Consider the following 20,835-nt stretch of genomic DNA (forward strand, 5'->3'; position numbering starts at 1 on the left):
CTGACTCATATTCTTAACTGCTCTAATGGGCACTACAGTCAAAGCTGGAGCCCTGCTGCTCATTGGCAGGGTGGCCAGAGCATCGGGTGTCCTCCATGCCCTTGCTTTAGATCAGGGAAGTACTTGCAATGTCAAGGGAGAGGGAAGCTGGGGTTGAGGAGATGCCCCACCCCAAGGTGGCCTCTTAAAATCCAGTCAAGCAACTTTTTTCCACCCAGCTCTCCCCAGTCCAAGTTTCCTGTTCTTTTGCAAACTGGAAGTATTTTGTAACCTCATTCAAAGTATTGTTGCCTAGCAACTTGAATGACTCACTTGAGCGTCCCTCCCTGGGCTCTGGAAGCCAAGGGCACGTCTTTGGCAGGGGCTCGGTTTGGCTGCTCCTAAATGGACAGACGCTTCTGTCACCTTAGTCTTGGCCTAAAAACTGACTCATCCGCAGAGGAGATAGAACCACTTGTCAGCCTAATAACAGTTTTGAAAAAGTTTCATTCTTTAAACAGCCTTGTGAAAAGTGTTTGGACCATATCTGTGATGAAAATAGACGCGGCTTTTGAGAGTCGAGCAGCCAGCCTAACGGGGAATTTAGTAGACAGTTTCCTCTTAATTCTCTGCCTGCAGAGGAGCTGGAATACATTAAGCACTTAGAGGGATCCCTGGGACAGAAGAAGGGCTCCCGTTTACCCCTGGCTTTCCTCCCCTGTAGTTCATGGTACCCACAGTCTGCCTTCTTTTGTTCTTAGTTGATGTGCTATTTGTTTACAATGGAATTACAACTCCCACTGTGTTCTTAGCCATTAAAAAAGGTAATTAGAGAGGGAGTTTTCCTTCAAACCATTTTTTTTCAAATATATACCAAAACCATATAAAAATGATTTATGGATTACCTGCTGTGTAAATTATTTGCATGCTAATAGCCACCTACATTTTTAAAAAGTAATTTTCAATTATACAAGTGATACATCCATGAATAATTTCCTCTTGTTGACAAATTATGGATAAGGCCCAAGTCATCTTTGACTGCTTTCTCCAGCCCCCATTCCTCTCTGGCTCCCATTGCTTTCAGTTTGGGGTTTATCTTTATAGACCTTTTTCATTCCAATCTCACTTTAATTCAAGCAGCATTTATGACGTGCCTGCCACATGCCAGACCAGGGATATAATAAGACAAAAAAAATAGCCCTGACCCTTAGAAAGCCCACTGTCTAAGAAGGGAGAGATAAATTCTCAAGTAACAGTAATATGGGGTGATAGTGTAACAGTTGCTAGGAAAAGCCACAGAAAGTAGGTGACTTTAGCATCAGCATTGAAGTATGCTCTCGACTTGGGCAGAGATGAGGTGAGATGGAAAGGCATTCTAGTAAGAGGAAACAATTTGGGCTAAGATATGGACATGGGACACTGGGGACTTTGAGTTCTAGATCAGGTCTGGCTGAAACGTGTGATTTTTGGGAGAAGTGTTTAGAGATAAGTTTCAGAAATATAGTTATCTGTATTCGATGGAGTGTATTTTCCTTAGTAAAGTTCCTTATTTGTGAGATTTCTGTTTCCAAAGCCAGAGAACATCCTTGGAGCAGCATGGGCTGGGGCATGTAAGGCTTGTCTAGTACCACTGCAGCTTCACTTATTTATGCATTTGCGTGCTTTTGTGAAGTCGTCTCAAATGCAGATACATTGAGGCACTGAAGCAGGAAGAATGGAGAAGGTGGCAGTGCCAGTTGGGGTGGCCCTTCCTTAGTGACTCCAGATTGTTGCCCACATGGGGGGTGATCATATAATTTATTTTCCACCCCAGGGCACTTTTGAGAGTGCTCTTTTTAATTATGCCAGGACAGCAGGTGTCAACTTTAACTGTCCTGTGAAAACTCAGATGTGTGCTCACCCTTGCCATGCGGCGGTTTGGGCCCCCAAGTTTGCCAGATCTGTAGATTTTTCAAGAAGAACCAAAAATTTGATTTTCTATGTGAAATCCCCTCATTTTAAATGACTTCTATTTTTAAAAAACACTACGTGGACCAAACTGGCAGTGCCAGTTTACAAACTCAGCTTTAGGATACATAACTAAAATTATGGACATTGAGTTTTTGTAAAAGATTCCCCACCCTACCCTGAAAATGCTATGCATGTTTTATTAGCTAGCTATTACTGCATAACAAATCACCCTAAAACTCCGTCACTGCTTACAAGTCTGTGGGGCAACTGGGTAGTTCTTTTGGTCTTGCTGGACTCACGCGTGCATTTGTGGTCAGCTGTGGCTTGGGTGGGTAGCTCTGCTGATCTTGCCTGGGCTCTCTTAGGTGTTTGGGAGTTGGTTGGCTACAGGTTGGTCTAGGATGGCCTAAGATGGAACAACTGGGCTTCCCTCAACATGGTCCCTCATCAGGCCCAGGCTTGTTTACATGGTGGTGGTAGGCACAGAGAGTGGGTTCAAACCATGCCTCTTGAGCATGGAACTCACATACCAGCACTTCTGCCACATTCTGCATTGGCCAAAGCAAGTCATAAGTCCATCCCTGCTCCAAGGCATGGGGAAACAGACTTCAGTCTTTGATGGGAAGAGCTGCAAGGCTACTTTGGAAAGGGCATGAATATAGGGAGGGGTCAAGAACTGAGAATGTTTCCGCAATCCACCTACCACAATTACTATTCTCATTTTTTAAAATCACGTGCTTTAATAATGGGACAGATAAAGATGCCTTCTTTTTCCCCAGAAAAACGAATCCAGCTATACATGAAAAGCCTACTTTGTCTGCCAAACCCTCAAAAATGCATGCCTCCCGTGCCAGGAGGCCTCACTGTCATTCAGCAGGAGCTAGAGGTGCTAGGCTCGCAATATGCAAACATTGTGAATCTCAACAAACAAGTGTATGGACCATTTTATGCAAATATACTTCGAAAGCTGCTCTTCAGTGAGGAAGCCACGGGGAAGGCGGAAGCTTCATCATCTACTAACTAAAGAGGAACTGACGTTGGATAAGAGATTGGAAGCCCAGCACTTAGGTACCCAGTCTGTTTCCATCCATGGCATTTCAGATGCGGCACGTTCTCAGTCCTGTCTGTGGCACAGCGTTAGCCCAAATCTGTGTAATCCAGTAATATTAGCATTGCAAAGACATGCACGTCGTAATGACCCTGTTTGTGTACCATCTACAAGTCCAAAAGAGATGTTTTTAATGAACAGAAAGCAATTTGTAATTAATTATATTACCTATATAATACTTGTAAATGTTTTCTTAAGCATATAAATCTGGCTTATTCATTCAACCCGTAAGGAGTTGTATTTCACATCAAATCTAATGATTTTTTTAACTTTGGTACAGCTTCTTAAAGGGTTGAAAGTTGTGAACATAACCAAGGGGATTGATGTTCTGAATAAATGATGTGAAGTAAGGGATAATCGTATTTGAAATGTACAATTAAATTTTATTAATGTGTAATAGAAACTTACACAGTATAAGTCCTCAAATTCTACAAATATACCAAATCACATTTTGTGATACCAATTGTCAGTATTTGTTTAGAATTTCAATGTATTAAATACATTTTAAAGCTACATACAAATTTTAGATAAAACCTCCCTTGTTCATTTAGTGAAAATAGAAACAAACCCCTTCTAAAATTTTATTCTAAAGGGTGGATTCTTCTCACTTATCCTGCTCTCTGAGGGAAACAGTTTTTGCACACATCTCTTCGTGAATGTCCCTGCATTTCTCAGGCCATTGATAAGGTTTATATAAGATTTTAATATTTTTATATAAGGCAGGAGTGGTTTGAATTGTTTTACTTGTAAGAAGAAGAAAAATTGATAAAACGATATCCCCATTCTCAGTGAAATTCATGTCTGAAAAAGAAACAGTTGAACTTTGGAATTTTTAACCATATAATGTGCTAGCAAATGCCTTCTGCGCTGATTAAATTCTTAACCTGCTGTGACCAAGATGCTCTTCTAAGTATCATCATCATTTGCCATGCTTATGCATTAAATTAAACTTTGCCAAGCTGGCACTGGTTGTCAGGATTCTAGAGAAATCTGCATACCGTCCTGGAATTACATACTTCTTCCAAAGTGTTAAGAGAAGTACTACCTTTTGGACGGACTCAGCCTGGAAAGTGCTTTATTTGCATGAAATGCATTTTGATTGTTTGGTTTTCTGAGGACTCATTGAACCTTAGTAATTTGATGGGGAAGAGTGGGTAGGAAGTAAAAAATAATGCTCCTTTCTTCCTCACCACGACCTTCACCATTATGGTGCTACCTAATTATTTGATAAAGTTCTAGGAAATGATTGTGTGAGTAAATTATCTCCGGTCTTTACATTTTGGAGGGATCTGCCAGAATTTGAGGAAATTTTGAAAGTCAGTTTTTTTTCTCACATGACCAATACATAAATCAGCCATCCTGTCCATTTGAGCAGCTGTGTATAAATGGAATTTTACTGAAGAGCACATCATTGGTCTCACCCATTGTTTCCCTCTTCCTGTATTTCCATTCTGCCTGTTTCCTATGCTTAGAAATCATAAGGTGCTGTAGATTTTTGTTTTCATTTTCTCTTAAGTTGAAGTAGTTTTCAACTGTGTTCACTTTGGGGCCTGGACAGCAGGGAGGGTCTGACATAGAAATGTAATGTGTAGCATAACTTTTTGTTGCTTTCTGAGGTGAACTGTATATTTAACCAGAAGACCAGGTGGTACACTTTTTTATTATCAGATTGGAATCCGTCTGGTATTCTTATATACTTGATTATACTGTAGTTGCCAGCAGGAAAACAATGTGCAAACATTTTTTTAAAATGCATTTAACATGAAGGGCATTCTGCCTTTTTTTTTTTTTTTAAGTGACAAAGTAAATCTCAATGTCTGAAGTCTGGATTTAGGCAACTACGTTTATTAGGATTTTAAAATCCTATCCCTTAGCGTGTTGTTTATTTGGTTTTTACTGAAATGTTTACTTCTACTTTTGAGAATTTTCTTAACATGGTCTTGTTTTGTAATGTCAATTTTATTAAACACCATACACACATTTCATTCTTCTACTGCTAAAACATGTATTGTGTGCACTAGTTAAATTTTAAAACATTAAAAATTATTTCAAGATAGCTGGTGTCTCTTTGTTTTCTAAACCACCTTTGGGTAACTCAGGGCTGGAATACTGCACAGTCTTTATTGCAGTTGTTTTAGAAGGATTCTTCTGCTGATCATCAGAGCCTCACAGACATCAGGTCATGTTCATTCGTTCATTCAGTCAACAGATAGCTATTGAGCATCTACGGTGTGCCAAGAAGTATCCTAGATCTTTCATACACAGATGACTAGACAGACACTGTCCTGAAGAAGTTTGTAACCTAGTAAGAAGGACAAACTTGTGAACAATTGCAATAAGGTGTAATTCGGGCAATAATACACGTAGTGTTAGAAGAAATACTGCCAGTCTGTGTTTCGTGGAGGTCACCCTTGAGCTAAAGCATGAAGGGTAGGCAGGAACTTGCCAAGAAAGGGAAAGGCACAAGAGGCCAAGTGCACAGTCGGTACGACGGTGTGGAGAAATGGTAAGCCAAGGGTCAGCCTATAGAAGAGGGGAAGTGATGAGAGGGGAAACAAGCAAGGTAAAAGGCTTCTGGGATGTCATGCTCAAAAGGGAGGGTTTTGTCCTGAAAGAGATAACCATTGAATCTTTTGAAACAGGAGAAGGTTACAAGCAATTTATGTTTTGGAAGGATTGCCCTGGCAAAGAACACTTGCTGTTGGTGCTAGAATATTCTGTGTTGTGTGCGTATGTGTATACACACTCACACATGAACACATGGCACGAGAGTCCGTGTAGAAATGGACTCTAGCTAACAAAAGCAGAAAGAGAGTTTATTGGAGAGGTTTAAGTACCTCATGGAATCTGTTTTACCTGGGGAATTAAGCTTGGAAAATGGGTAAGAACCAAGGCAGTGCAAGCGTAGGACCTCAGCCAAGCTGGATTCAGAGATTGTTTTCTCAATTGTCCTTGCTGCTTTGCCTCATTTGCTCAAGATTTAAAGTCTCGGATATCAACATTCAGTTGGAAGAATCTCTGTCAAGCGCCCAGGCTCTAATTTGCAGGGGATGGAACAAGACAGTAGCTGACCCTTAGACTCCTGTGTTCCCACCAAGGTCACCCAACTAGGGATTTCTTCCAAACAGGAAGGAGCAGAAAGAGAAAAACAAATCCACTATCATGTGCACTCATGAGGTCTTTAAAACTTGAATGGGAGAAATGTGTGAAGAGGTCCCCCAATCCAGCATCACCTCTAAGAATGACACGAGAAGATGATTCCAGGAAGGGCATAGTCATTGAAGTCAACCTTTATTGGTGTGTGTAGATGAACTGCTGAGCAAAGCCTCAGCATAACCTTATTTCTCAAATTGTAGTTCAAAGTTTAGGGAAGGTTTGTGTGTGTGTCGAGGACCCTACTCCATTCAGCCACTTAGAGACTCAACTTCCATCCATCTTGTAACTCAACAGTCCCTGAAACCTTCAGCGTCTCCTTAATCACTCAGAAGATAAGGGAAAGAAAAGGATCACCCACTTCTACTCATGGTGCATTGGCCAGAACTAACTAGATCGTTAGTTGATGACTAGATGGCTAGATGGTCATCTGGCCCCACCTAACTGCAAAGGAGTCAGGAAGATGTGCCCAGGAGAAAAGGCGGCCGTGGGTGTTGGGTAGTGGTAAGCATTAGCAACAGTCTCCACCTCGGATCCCTCCAGTTTCCTTGAATAAGCCCTATGAATCCTCCTTTTATGAAAATAAGTTTATTTTTTAACGAACAACAGAACTTACTGCGTCCTTGTGTTAATGAAGTGCTGGGCATTGCCTAGTAGACCATGCAGGAATTACCTGATTCCCCGCCCCACCCCACACCACTTTGGCCATGCCACACGGCATGCAGCATCTTAGTTCCCCAGCCAGGGATCGAATCCGAGACCCCTGCATTGGAAGCGCAGCGTCCTAACCACTGGGCCGCCAGGGAAGTCCCATGAAAATAAGTTGAAGGTCATGTGTCTGCTCTGATCTTTTAGTATTAGCTCCCAGAGCACTGTGTTGAGAGGATTTTGAAGCTAAATCCAGGACAAGCAGTAAAGAATTGTGTGGCTGATTGGCAAAGTATGCCATGGGCATGGGGAGTGCCATCTTTTGTGCAACATATTTTTTTCACTTGAATCCTTCTTAAAACTAAAATTCACCCTGTTCTACCTCTGGGGATGTCAGGTACCAACATTTTCCACTCATTATTCAGTAAAAGCATGGGACTGAGAGTCACAGGACCTGAGTTTGAATTCACTTCTGCTTCATAGCTATATGACCTGAAGCCAATCTTTTAGTCTCCCTCAACATCCATTTCCTAACCTACCTGACTGCCTCACAGAGCTATTGTGAGAATCAAATGAGATAATGTATTTGAAATTTTCTACAAACTCTAAAGCATAATGTGGACAGACTACATTACAATAGCTCATTTATTTGTCCTAAATCTCTTTCACGCTTCAAGAGGTTTTGGTATTGTGAGAAGTGATGATTGAGTACTTAAGTACATAAGACCAAAAATTGTCAAATCGTATCACACTCGTGGTTCATTAAGCCCAATATTGTCATTGGCAGAGAAACTCAAGGGTACATATACGGCTGCAGTTATTGTCCTTGCTGTCAACTTCAAAGGATAGTGACACACCCAACATGTTCTAATTTCATTTAGTAAATCAGGTATGACTTTATCCTCCATGATTTAATCTAACCTTTTAGAAGGTACGTTTGTACTAGCAACTTGTACCCTCTTGTTCTCTATTTTTCAAGTGAAGCTTTATCTTTTGATGTCTAAGCTTGGTATGTTAGCCTTGTTCAGCTTTCAAGGGAAAGGGACCTAGGGATTTATCGCAAGGCTTTATGAAGAAGAAAGGAAACCTAGTTATCTGTCCCAGCAGCTGCACTTGCCGGCATGGTAGAGAAACTGAATATAATTTTTTTCTTTCAGAATGTAGTAAAATAATTACTTACCCTCTGGCCTAACCACTTTATATAAATGATCTCATATAACTGCACAACCCGCTACAAGGCAGGCTCTATCATTTTTTTTTTTAATTTTTAAAATTTTTTGGCTGCATTGGGTCTTCGTTGCTGCGCGTGAGCCTTCTCTAGTTGCAGAGAGCGGGGGCTACTCTTCGTTGCGGTACGCGGGCTTCTCATTGCGGTGGCTTCTCTTGTTGCGGAGCACGGGCTCTAGGCGCACGGGTTTCAATAGTTGTGGCGTGCAGGCTCAGTAGTTGTGGCTCACGGGCTCTGGAGCGCAGGCTCAGTAGTTGTGGCGCACGGGCTTAGTTGCTCCGCGGCATGTGGGATCTTCCCAGACCAGGGATGGAACCCGTGTCCCCTGCACTAGCAGGCGGATTCTTAACCACTGTGCCACCAGGGAAGTCCCTGTAAGTTCACTTTAAATTAGGGATACCAATCCTTTCTCTTCTGCCAACTTGTATTTCTTGAAAACCATTCATGGTGATTTTTAACCATCTGTTCAGAAAATTTAAAATTTTCCGTGGAATCATAAAACTGTGGCTAGAATTATATTATCCAATCTATGAATATTTTCCTTTATGATTTCTGACTATATTGCTATCCTTGAAGGTGGCCACAGCTCAATGTTATGGATTTATTCACTTTATATTTTCTTCTCAGGTTTTGTTAACATTTAAATATTTAATCCGTATAGGATTTACTTAGATGTATTTTTTTTCTAAATGGCTAATCAGCAGCTCCAACATCATTTTTTGGATAAGCAATCTTTTCCCTGCTGATTTAAAATGTCATCTTTTCATACTAAATTTCTCCTGGAATGTACTCCTGGATCGTCTGTCTAGCCCTTTTAGAATATAACACTATCTTAATTACTGTCCTGTTATGCTCTTCTCTCTAGGTAAGTTAACTCCTCCTCACTTTGTGGTCATTTTAATGATTGTATAATAGGCCATCACACACATGTACCTTAATTTTTGAACCAAACCCCTCCTACTAGGCATTTGGTAAATTTCCTATTTTTTCCATACTATACAATGTGTAGTTTGGGGCTAAATTAAATGAATTCTATGCCTCGGTGGCTCAAGTTGTGCAAATTATCCATTTACCGTTTTCTTTGAATTATTTTTAAAATGACAATACGCGTTGTTGGTCTTGATTGTGGGATAACTGATAAAATCTGTCCGCTGGAGAAAGAAGATATACAGATTGCCAACAAACACATGAAAGAATGCTCAACATCATTAATCATTAGAGAAATGCAAATCAAAACTACAATGAGATATCATCTCACACCGGTCAGAATGGCCATCATCAAAAAATCTAGAAACAATAAATGCTGGAGAGGGTGTGGAGAAAAGGGAACACTCTTGCACTGTTGGTGGGAATGTAAATTGATACAGCCACTATGGACAACAGTATGGAGGTTCCTTAAAAAACTAAAAATAGAACTACCATATGACCCAGCAATCCCACTACTGGGCATACACCCTGAGAAAACCATAATTCAAAAAGAGTCATGTACCAAAATGTTCATTGCAGCTCTATTTACAATAGCCAGGGCATGGAAGCAACCTAAGTGTCCACTGACAGATGAATGGGTAAAGAAGATGTGGCACATATATACAATGGAATATTACTCAGCCATAAAAAGAAACGAAATTGAGTTATTTGTAGTGAGGTGGATGGACTTAGAATCTGTCATACAGAGTGAAGTAAGTCAGGAAGAGAAAAACAAATACAGTATGCTAACACATATATTCGGAATCTAAGGGGAAAAAAAAGGTCATGAAGAACCTAGTGGTAAGACAGGAATAAAGACACAGACCTACTAGAGAATGGATTTGAGGATATGGGGAAGGAGAAGGGTAAGCTGTGACAAAGTGAGAGAGTGGCATGGACATATATACACTACCAAACATAAAATAGCTAGTGGGAAGCAGCCGCATAGCACAGGGAGATGAGCTCAGTGCTTTGTGACCACCTAGAGGGGTGGGAGAGGGAGGGTGGGAGGGAGGGAGATGCAAGAGGGAAGAGATATGGGAACATATGTATATGTATAACTGATTCACTTTGTTATAAAGCAGAAACTAACACACCATTGTAAAGCAATTATACTCCAATAAAGATGTTAAAAAAAAAAAAAAAAATCTGTCTGCTGAGGTTTAAGAATACCCAGGCGAGACTTCCGCGCGACACCAGGGGGTGCAGTTTCCAAGCTCCGCCTTAGCCACATCCGGGTTCAACCGCAGGTTCTGACCGAGAGCAAGCGGAACCTTTCTTCCGCGCCTCCAATTAAGTTGCGCGGCGGGGACTATTTAGGCCACCGCGCACCGCTCTCCCACTGCGCACGGGTACAGCAGTTTGCCTGACGCAGCGAACGCGCGCGTGAGGGTTCTGTTTGCTCCTTGCTTCGTCGTGAACAGCATGGACGTGCTTGCGGAGGAGTTTGGGAACTTGACCCCGGAGCAGCTGGCTGCGCCGATCCCGACTGTAGAGGTGAGGGCAGGGCACGCGGGGAGCGGAAGAGAAGCTGGGATGCGTCCTCGGGAGGCGTTGCCCGGAGAGCTCTGGCCGCGGAGCGGGGCGGGCCGCCGCTCCCGCGCATGCTCAGAACTCCGCGCGTGCTCGGGGCTCCGCGCGCGAGTTCTCTCCGCAGCCGGCCACCGCTTGTGCGTGCAAGGGTCAAGCTCAGGGGAGATGTCAGCCGCCGCACAGACCTAGCGGCCCCGCCCACGGCTGTCGGGTTGGAAGCATTCTCGTGTTCGTGTGTTGTCAGGGGAGGACTGACTCTCGCCCACCTTGGGGGACGTATTGCATCTTTGACGGCTTATAAAGGGATAATGAGGTCCAGGGAGCTTAAGCCACTTTGGTGAGGTCCCACAGCTGGCTGTGGTGGGAAAACGAGATCGTCTGAATCCCAGGCTAGTAATTTCTCCTTTTCACCCGGAACTCAAGTTTGGGCTGCAGGAGTATTTTAAACGCCGAGAAAATTTACTCCAAATTTTGCCTAGGTGTTTTCGGGGGAGTAGCCCCGTAGCTTTCGTCAGATTCTCAGGAGTTAAGGATAACTGCCCTACAGTGAGCTGCCTAATGAAGTTCAGATGTTGACGTAATTTTATTTTCTGCAAAGGTACATATAATTTCTCTGGGCCTCAGAATCTTAGTTGGCATGGGATGGGAAGTGGAGAAATAGTCAAGGGAGAGATTCAGGTAGAGGGAACAGGACACTGGAAGCCTGGAGGCAAGACCATCTGTTTTTAAGGAATTAAATCCAGTAGTACTGGAGTGAAGAAAAGTAGAGGAGAGATTAAGGGTGACAGATAAGGGTCCTGATTATGAAAGGTTTTGTTAGACATCTAAAGGAGGCCTGGGATGCCATTGACAAGTTTAAGGAGGAGAATGGCGACAGGATCAGTAAATCTACTTCTTTAATAATTATTCGGCAAATAAAGGAATTACAATCAGTCTGTTAGATTCAATCTGTGCGTGCCTGCAATACACTGCTGATCTTCATTGGGCAATACTGGATTTTTAACTTTTTTTTTTTTTAATTGAAGTATAGTTGATCTGAATTTTTAGCTCTTGAACAGCTATTTAAGAGCCAGCATTTACTGAGCACATATGTGCCAGCTCTGTTCAAGCCTAACGAGCATTATGTTATTTAACCATCTGAAGCAAGTAATATTTTTGCCCCATTTTGCCAATGAAGATTTTTAAGGCCCAGAGAGGTTAAGTAACTCACCCAGTTTCAGAAGGCTGTTAAATGGCTGATCTGTATTTTGGACCCTGGCAGTCAGACTCCAGAGCCCTCATCCTTAACTGCTGACTGGACTGCTTCTCCAAAGAGCTGAAGGAATAAGGCTAAAGGATTTCTGTTTCTCGTCTGAATTTGCACAGCTGTGAAGGGACCAGTACTACATTTCCAGTCTTCTGATTCAGGAATAACAGTTCCTTTTTCTGGTCCTCTGGATCCAATCCACCGTCCCATCTTAAGGGCCCCCAACTACAAAATGTACTCAATTTTGAAACTTCATTTCTCCTGTTCTCCCAGTCTGAACCACTGTCATCTCTTATTTCCTAGGCTCCTGACTTGTTGTCCCATTCCAACAGTCTGTTCTCTGCTCTGTAGCCAGAGCCATCGGTTTAAACAGGCAGATATGATCACGTTGCTCCCTTGGTTAAAATTCTTCAGTCTGCCCATTGCTCTCAGGGCAAAATCTAAAGTCCTTACCATATTTATATGAGTCCTTTTCTCATTCTGGCCACTGCTTACTTCTCTAACCTGTTTCTCCCCACCCACGCCCCCCAGATCTCCTCAAGATCTTTCTACTCTCCTCATATAGTCTTCTCTGATCTTTCTCGCATTCTTCTTTGTAGATTTACATACAGTAAAATGCATGAGTACTAAGTGTTCATTTACATTAATTTTGACATTTATGTATACCCAAATAACTAGCACCCCATACAAGATATAGAACATTTTCAGCATCCCACAAAGTTCCCTTTTCAGTCTGTGCCCTACCACACCTTTTGATTTCTATCATCATAGATGAGTTTTGCCAGACTCACTTCTTTTTTTTTTTTTTAACATTTGACTTTTTTTAGAGTAGTTTTAGGTTCACAGCAAAATTGAGAGGAAGGTATAGAGATTTTCTACATACCCCCTACCCCCACCTACCTTTTTTCTTGAAAAATGCTTTTACTTTTTCCAGGTTGTCTGCCTCCCTCTCAGGCCATTCCTCAGTCTTCTTTGCTAGATGTGCTTTCTGCTCCTCATCTCTAAATGTTGGAGTGTTTTTGATCTCACTTCATGGAACTCTTCTCCACCTATATACTCTGTAGGTGATTTCATCTGTTACACGGCTTTAACTACCATCCATTTGCTGACCTCTCCCTGATTTAGATCTCCAGGCCACTCTCTTCCCAAGTTCCAGACCTATATTTGTTGTCTATTTGGCATCTCCAAATAGACAAATGGATATCTCAAACTTAACATGCCCCCAACCGAACTCCTGATGACCCCTGCACACCTAAACCTGCTGCTCTGACAGCATCCAGAAATCCAGCATCCTCCTCATCTCCAGAAATGGCAACTCGAAGGTGTCAGTCTCAACTCCTCTTTCTCTCAGAGTCTCCATCGAACCTACTGTCAAGTCCTGTTGGCTCTAACTTCACATTGAGTTTCCTAGCCAGCAGTTTCTCACTACCCATATTGTTATCGGCCTGGAGTATTGCAGTGAACTCCTAAATGATCTCCCTCCTTCTAACCTTGCCTGTTCTCACCCCAGCAGCTAGAGTGATCCAGTTAAAATGAGTCACATCATCTTGTCACTCTTTTGCTCAAAACCTTCCAATGCTTCTCCTGTTACTCAAAGTAAAAAAGTTTACAGTTCTTGGAAAGTCTTACATGATCCTGGGGCCCTTACTCAGAAACTGTGTATTCTTACTTAAGACTCAGGTCTAACCGTTTGTCAAATTTCCCATTAGCAGATTAGATACCATTCATGAAGAGTCTTATCATGGTAGGCTGTTTACGACCTCAGGAAGGTGTGATGAGCAGGCCTAAGAACTCAAGAAGTGTGGCAGTTTGCAGCCATTTAAAGTAGGAGGTGGACACCATGTGATATCCTTCTGCAGCCTGAGCTCTGACCAGGCACTAGTTGAGAGAAAATAAGGGGGAGAAAGAACTCCCTTTGTGTTGAGAGACCTAGCTTCCACACCAGACTCTCTGAAACTTACCCTTCCTCAAACTGGCAAACCCTGCTTACTCAGGAAGTGTCATGAGAATAAAATAAAGATGAAAAGTACTTGGAATCTTGAGTGACCAAGAAGAGATTAAAGTATATTCTATTCAAGAAATCTGTGGTTTATATATACTTGTGTGTGTACATGTTTGTATACATGTACACAGCACATATATGATTGCCATAAAAGTGGCTGCAATGTAAAAATTGTTCTTTTTGTTTTCATTTACTTTCTTTACTGTGATGAAGTGAGTCATTTTGGGTACATTAAAATAACTTCTTATGAAAATATTGTGATTGCTAGCACAGAGTTCTGATACTTTTATTGTTCTGATTCACAGGAAAAATGGCGGCTGCTTCCAGCATTTTTAAAGGTAATTAATATTTAATAATAATTAGTTGTTTTTCCAATGAAGAGTCAAGAAATAAGCCTTTTTTAAAATTAATTTTTTTTCACCATCATTTTTTGACTTTGTACAACTGTGTGCTTTTCTAGGTTTTAGAAATACAAGAAATTATAAGGCAGTATCCCTATCTATAAAATACTAGTTAGGGGATTGCTAATCTTATTTTAGAGATAGGAAGTAGTATACATTGTAGCATGGCACATGAATAATACAAACCAAAGTGCTGTTGGCAAGAGTGATGCCACAAGTGGTCAGAGAGGGCCTCCCAAAGGAGGTGAGATGTAAGCCACATCTTAAGAGGAAAGGAATTAACTGAGCTGAAAGGTAGGGTGCAGGGAGCATGGCTTAATAAAAGTGCTCAAGAGGAGCCTCCACGGGGTCTGTAGGAAACAGAGTCCAGTCTGCTTGGCTGGAACCAGTGAGTGGCTAGACAGAGGAACTACAGATTATAAGGTTCCTATTATTATTGAATTTCAATTTTAAAGAGCTTATGCTGAGTAGTAGCAGGTTCCACAATGATAGACCACTTGACACACAGTAGGATGGTTATAGTCAAAAAAAGAAAGACAGTAGCAAGTGTTGATGAGGATGTGGAGCAATCAGAACCCTAACACTCTACTGATGGGAATGTAAAATGTTGCAGCCGCTTTGGAAAACAGCCTGGCAGTTCATCAAATGGTTAAACATAGTTACCGTCTGATCCTGGGATTCTACTCCTAGGTATTTACTCAAGATAAATGAAAACATATGTCCATGCAAAAACTTGTACACAGATGTTCATAGCAGCATTATTCATAATAGCCAAAAAGTGTAAACAACTCACATGAACATCAACTGATGGATGGATAAATAAAATATGGTATATCCATACAATGGAATATTATTTGGCAATAAAAAGAAATCAAGTGCTGACATATGCTACAACATGGATGAATGTTGGAAGCATCTCACTAAGTGAAAGAATGAAGAGTTGAAAAATGAGTAGAGTTTTGTCCAACTTAGTTTTCTGTTAATAGGCAGAGGGGAGAGTGCTGGGAGTTGAAGCTGGGAAGCTGTCAGGGCCAGATTTCTGACCAGATTTTATGGTTAAGGAATTTGATGTGAAGGATTTTGGCTTTTCTTCTAACAGCAATAGGAAGCTCTTGAAGAAGTTTTAAGTAACCAAAAATGAAATAAAATGATAGTAAGGTCAAGGGAAGTTTTTTTGTTGTTGTTGTTTTTAATTATGACTTTTTTCTTTTTCAAAGGGAACTATATATATATATATAGATATAGATATATATAGATATATATATATGCATAAGCAGAGGAGAAGGGGTAGGATTTATGATTCAAAAAAGAAGAGACAGTTGGTGGTATGTGGTCCAAGAAGAGGTTGTCTACTACATATTGGCATTTTCCATTGGCACTTGCCATCTACCTCTACAAGGATTAAATCATGTGCTACTGCAGCTGCTGACTTTCAACACCCCCTGAAAGGAGTTCAGGTGGAGAGCAGAAATGAGGCACTGTGTGCTCTGGGAAAAACTGGCAAAACAGGTCTTCAGAGAGTTAGATATATATTTTTTAAAATTTATTTTATTTATTTTTATTTTTGGCTGCGTTGGGTCTTCGTTGCTGTGCACGGGGTTTCTCTAGTTGTGGTGAGCAGGGGCTGCTCTTTGTTGCGGTGCACGGGCTTCTCACTGTGGTGTCTTCTCTTGTTGCGGAGCACGGGCTCTAGGTACACGGGCTTCAGTAGTTGTGGCTCACGGGCTTAGTTCCTCCGCGGCATGTGGGATCTTCCTGGACCAGGGATCGAACCCGTGTTGTCTGCATTGGCAGGCGGATTCTTAACCACTGCACCACCAGGGAAGCCCGATAGTTAGATATTTTCAGGAGCCAATTTTATGAGCCCAATTCTTGTATCTCCTCATATCTAGAAAAGCACTAATATCCTTCATGGTGACGTCTGCTCCTCGTGACTAGCAGTAACCTTCACGAGACTAGGAGAAACCTTCTGTAAAAAATATGTGCTTGATTGCATGTATTCCCCCTTCACCAAAATCACATATATACTGACCTTACCCCCTGCGTCTTTGGAGCAGTTTCTCAGAGCTATCTGGGATGCTGTCTCCCGGCTGCAGTCTTCATTTTGCCCCAAATAAAACTTAACTTGCCATTCTCATGTTGCGCGTTTTTTTTAAGTCGACAGTTACTATGGCAATCATGAAGGGACTCGAACCTTCAAATTTCTGAACTGTCGACTAGAATATTAGTGCTTAGACGGCAGGTGCCAATGGAAAATGCCACTTTGTAGTTGACAAGGTAGAGAACTTAACAGAGACATGAGACTACAGCTATTTCATTCATTTAAAGTTGGGGTTCTCTTTTACTCAGACCACCTTGAAATATATTTGTCCAAGAACAAAAATATAAAGATTTTTAATACGTAACTGAAGACAGGAACTTGAATCTTGTGAGGCTGCAGTGCTGTGGGCAGGTAGAATCAAGACTTGGAACGTTAGGTTGGGGTGACAGCAGTGAAGAGGGACTCATGTAAGTCCCTCTTAGTTCTGCACAAGTACCAAATGGGGTGTGCTTGACTTAATAGCGTTCTTTTGTGAACATAAAAATTACCTTTTGAGTTTTAGTTGATCAGCCTGTAATGTGACCTTGTTTTTTAATAGCAGTGGTAAACTGTCCAGAATGAGGGAGGTACGTAGTAGCCCCACTGTACACTGGTCAGACTGTGGAGGATTGTCAGTGAGTTCAGGCCATCCATGTGATGACAAAGTGGAGCGCACTCAGGAGCAGTTCATGGGCTGCTGAAGGGTCCGGAAGGCATGCCTGCGGAAACAGTGGAAGTGCCTGTTCAGCCTGGAAGTGAGAACATGAGAGAGAGATGTGATAACTAAACAGACTGTGGTAGAGCAGGCATTTTCTCCAGAAAAGACAGTTAAGCCCAAGAGGTGGAAACTGGGGGAAGGCAGACTGCAGATCATCATAAGGGTGAATTTTCCCCCTAACAATCAGGACTATTTCATAATAGGATGGCTGCTTTGTAAGCCAGTGAGATCCTGAATAAGGAGGTGGAATTAAAGCAAAGGCCCTGTGATTATCTGTCTGTTGAGAGTGTTCTAGAAGTGTTGAACTAATTGTGTTTGAAGATTAATGTAAAAAGATGAACATACTACAGTCCTTTAAATCCTAAGACTGGATTCTATGTGTTTATCGTTTCAGTGTTTTTCATAGCGCTTTGTGCAGCCATACTGACTTCTGAGATGAAAGGAGGTCACTGCCAGCTGATCGATCTTAGGTCCCTGATATTCACTCTGCTTCCAATTTTAAATGCAATTATTTTTGGTTTTCTTAATATAGATCCTTGTTTTTTGCCTTCATTCTTCTAAAAGCGATTTGAAAGACAGATGTGGAAATCATAAAACGGCTTACATAGGAGCAAGACAAGAAAGAAAATAGACGTTGTTTGAGGGTTGAAGAGATGATGCTCAACAGCTGTATTTTTTCTTGGATTTTTTTTTGTGAATTCAAAGCACGTAGAGAAAATCCTGCCTTATTTGTTAGCTCAGGGGGAGTCATTAGGTATATTCAGGTACTCATATCTTGAATTCCAAAGGTCAGATTGTTTTTGAGGGAGGAAAATTTGAGGGTGTTCTAGTAAGATGGAGGAGAGATGGAATGAGGACACATAAATGTGAAGCTTTGCTAAGTAAAATTCATGGATTTATTTTCTCACTTTGGTTTTGAGGAAAACTTATGGATCAGGTGAGATCCATTGTGTAATCCGCTATTTTGTTGCTAACCTACTTTTTACTTTTTATCTGTTTAGGTGAAAGGCCTTGTGAAACAGCATATAGATTCATTTAACTATTTCATTAATGTAGAGGTAAGCATCAGATCTTGGAAAAGGATATGGTTAAGAATTAACTGGAAGCCAGAGTCTTTCCTTATGTTACTCTTTCCCCTGCAGATAAAGAAAATAATGAAAGCCAATGAAAAGGTTACGAGTGATGCTGACCCCATGTGGTACTTAAAGTAAGGAATCAACTGCTCTTAATTTGCTATTTTGATTATGTCTAACATTTTTTGGTAGTGAATGTAGTTGCTGTCAAGACTCTTAACGTAATTCTCCTTTTATCTGTTTAATAGGAAGATATTTATCAAATGCTTAATTTTTAATTGGTAAGCTAAGGATAACAGGTAGTTATGAGTGAGAAGTTACTGAAACTATTAGGTTTAAACTTTTTTAAAAAGAATTTTAGAGGAAAATTACAAAAATAGGACAAGGAGTTCCCATGTTACACTTCACCCAGTTTATACTAATATTAACATCTTACGTAGCCATAGCATAATTAGCAAAACTAGGAAATTAGCACTGATACAATACTGTTGACTAATCTACAAATCTTAGTTTTCCCACTAATGTCCTTTTCTGGTCCAGGATTCAATCCAGGACCTGCATTATGTTCATATGTCATATGTCTCCTTCATCCTCTCCAATCTATGACAGTTCCTCAAACTCTCTTGGTCTTTCATGACCTTGACACTTTTGAAGAATTCTGGTCAGTCGTTTTGTAGAAAGTTCTTGATTTGGGTTTGTACGGTATTTGCTCATGGCTACATTGGGTTATGCCTTTTTGTCCAGAATACCACAGAAGCGATGCTTCGTATCATTCTCACTGTACCATATCAGGGGGTACAGATGTCAATATGTTTAACGGCTGGTGATTTTAACTTTGTTCACTTGATTAAGATGGTATCTTCCAGGTTTCTCCACTGTAAAGTTACCAATTTGTCCTTTAGTAATTAATCACTATCTTATAAGGTGATCCTTTGAGACTATGCAAATATCTTATTTCTCATTGCACTTTACCCACTACTTTTAGCATGCATTGATGATTGTTGTAGCAATTACCTACAACAGTAATGGCTGTGGTGTTTACCTATTGGCAAGTCTCTATTTCCATCATTCTTTCTACATTAATATTAGAATTCTACTGTGAGGAAGAGCTTTTCCTTCCCCTCATTTACTCTCTATCCATAATTTTATTTATATCAATATGAACTCATGGATGTTTATTTTATTCTATGCATCATAATCCAGTACTATCATTGTTTTATTTCTCACATGGTCCCAGATTTGGCCATAGGGAGATTCATCAAGTTGACTGCTGCATCCTTTCAACATGCCCCTGTGAATTTTTGAGCCCTCCTTTACTTCCTGGTACCATGAGATGTGGTTCATCTTGTATTTTTCCTGTCCCAGTGTGGAATCAATCATTTCTCCAAGGAGCTTTAGTCTCTTTTATTGGAGAGTAGTGTTTAGACACCAAGATATGGGTACTAAAGTCTCAGTAGACAGAGCTATATTTACTTATTTATTCAATCCTAGGATATACATAAAGTAGTTTCAGAATTGTTAATTCATCACTCTGTGAGAATAAAATTTACTAATATTTGTATACTGCTTTTCTGTCTTTGCTGTATCCAATCAAAATACTGTTTTCTAAAGTTACTCAGGTTAGTTATTTTCTTTCTTACCTGTTCAGTGCCGTTATATTATTCATTTGTAGTGCAGTAAGGTTTGTGTTCCATTTTGGGTATGTGAGACATTATTATGGTTGTAAGAGTTAGACCTATAGAAAAAAGTCTATTCAGAAAATTGTCCCTCCCCTTCCAGGTCTTCCCACCCTGTTCCCAGTGCTCCCTGTAGGTAACCAGTCTCATTAGTTTCTGCTTTCTTCTTCCTGTTTCTTTTGCACAAATGGGCACATATATTTTTTCCTCTTATATCCTTTCTTATGAGAATGGTAGCATACTATAGCTACTCTTTTGCATTTGCTTTTTTCCTTAAGTATCATTTGTAGGGAGCTATAGTTTCAATATTTTTGTAAAGAGGTTTACAGTATTTTTTTTTTAAAGATAACTTGATAGCATTTTCTCTCCTTTGTAAACTGTGTGTTCTATGACTTTAAGATCTCCAACTATAATTTTTTAATTTGTCATCCTCTGCAAGATAAGCATTTGTCAAAGGGCAATCTTGTATTCAGGAGGAAAATAGCTTGATTGTTTATATGTTCTTTGAAGAACTGTAATTGGTTCTGGAATAACTTGCTTTTCAGATATCTTAATATCTATGTCGGGCTTCCTGATGTTGAAGAAAGCTTCAATGTAACTAGACCCGTGTCCCCTCATGAGGTAATTATCAACCTTAATTTAATTGGATTTGTTTGGTTTAACTGGAAGAGTCAGTGCCCTTAAAATATATTCTTAAAAAATGATTTAAAAATGGGAAAAAATCTCTTATGAGACGAGATAACCAAAATAAATAAGCACCTGTATAATATCATACTATATTAGGAAACAGTTTTGTACTAGTTGGTTTATTATTTAATCCTAGTTAACTTGCACTGTTAGGTCACTGTGTCTTATGTCCTGTTTCTGAGTTTTTTCATGGTCTCTCCACCCCCCATCCTTGCTGACCACTGGTGTCTGGTGCGGTGTGCTGTTCACTGCAGGGGTTTCTCGCTTAGCACGTATTTTGAGGGTCAGCAGTCCTTGCGTTTGCAGAGGGACTGAGGACAAGGATCTCACAGTCTAGCAGAAGAGGCAGAGGAGAAGAAAATGTAAATGCCAGGGTTTTAAAAGAGC

The 20,835-nt window shown here is 40.7% G+C and overlaps 2 protein-coding genes across 7 annotated transcripts in view; both read left to right on the forward strand.

Annotated features, from left to right (window-relative positions):
* TCP11L2 (t-complex 11 like 2) overlaps positions 1-10,530 on the forward strand; it is a 45,876-nt gene extending 35,346 nt beyond the window's left edge. For all 4 annotated transcript variants that reach the window (XM_082349918.1, XM_082349917.1, XM_082349920.1 and 1 more), the window contains one exon: positions 2,709-10,530. In XM_082349918.1, coding sequence (XP_082206044.1) covers positions 2,709-2,953 — 245 coding nt within the window. In that variant the 3' untranslated portion in view covers positions 2,954-10,530. The remainder of the gene's footprint in view (positions 1-2,708) is intronic.
* Positions 10,396-20,835, forward strand: part of POLR3B (RNA polymerase III subunit B) — a 114,623-nt gene continuing 104,183 nt past the window's right edge. For 2 of the 3 annotated variants that reach the window (XM_082349864.1, XM_082349866.1), the window contains exons 1-5: positions 10,396-10,529; positions 14,119-14,151; positions 18,014-18,070; positions 18,155-18,219; positions 20,307-20,382. In XM_082349864.1, the coding sequence (XP_082205990.1) occupies positions 10,458-10,529; positions 14,119-14,151; positions 18,014-18,070; positions 18,155-18,219; positions 20,307-20,382 (303 nt within the window). In that variant the 5' untranslated portion in view covers positions 10,396-10,457. Of the gene's footprint in view, positions 10,530-10,647; positions 10,955-14,118; positions 14,152-18,013; positions 18,071-18,154; positions 18,220-20,306; positions 20,383-20,835 lie in introns of those variants that run through there. The other variant, XM_082349865.1, reaches the window with a different exon arrangement.

Source organism: Balaenoptera borealis (assembly GCF_965194805.1).
Source record: "Balaenoptera borealis genome assembly, chromosome: 13".
In the NCBI taxonomy this organism is placed as follows: Eukaryota; Metazoa; Chordata; class Mammalia; order Artiodactyla; family Balaenopteridae; genus Balaenoptera; species Balaenoptera borealis.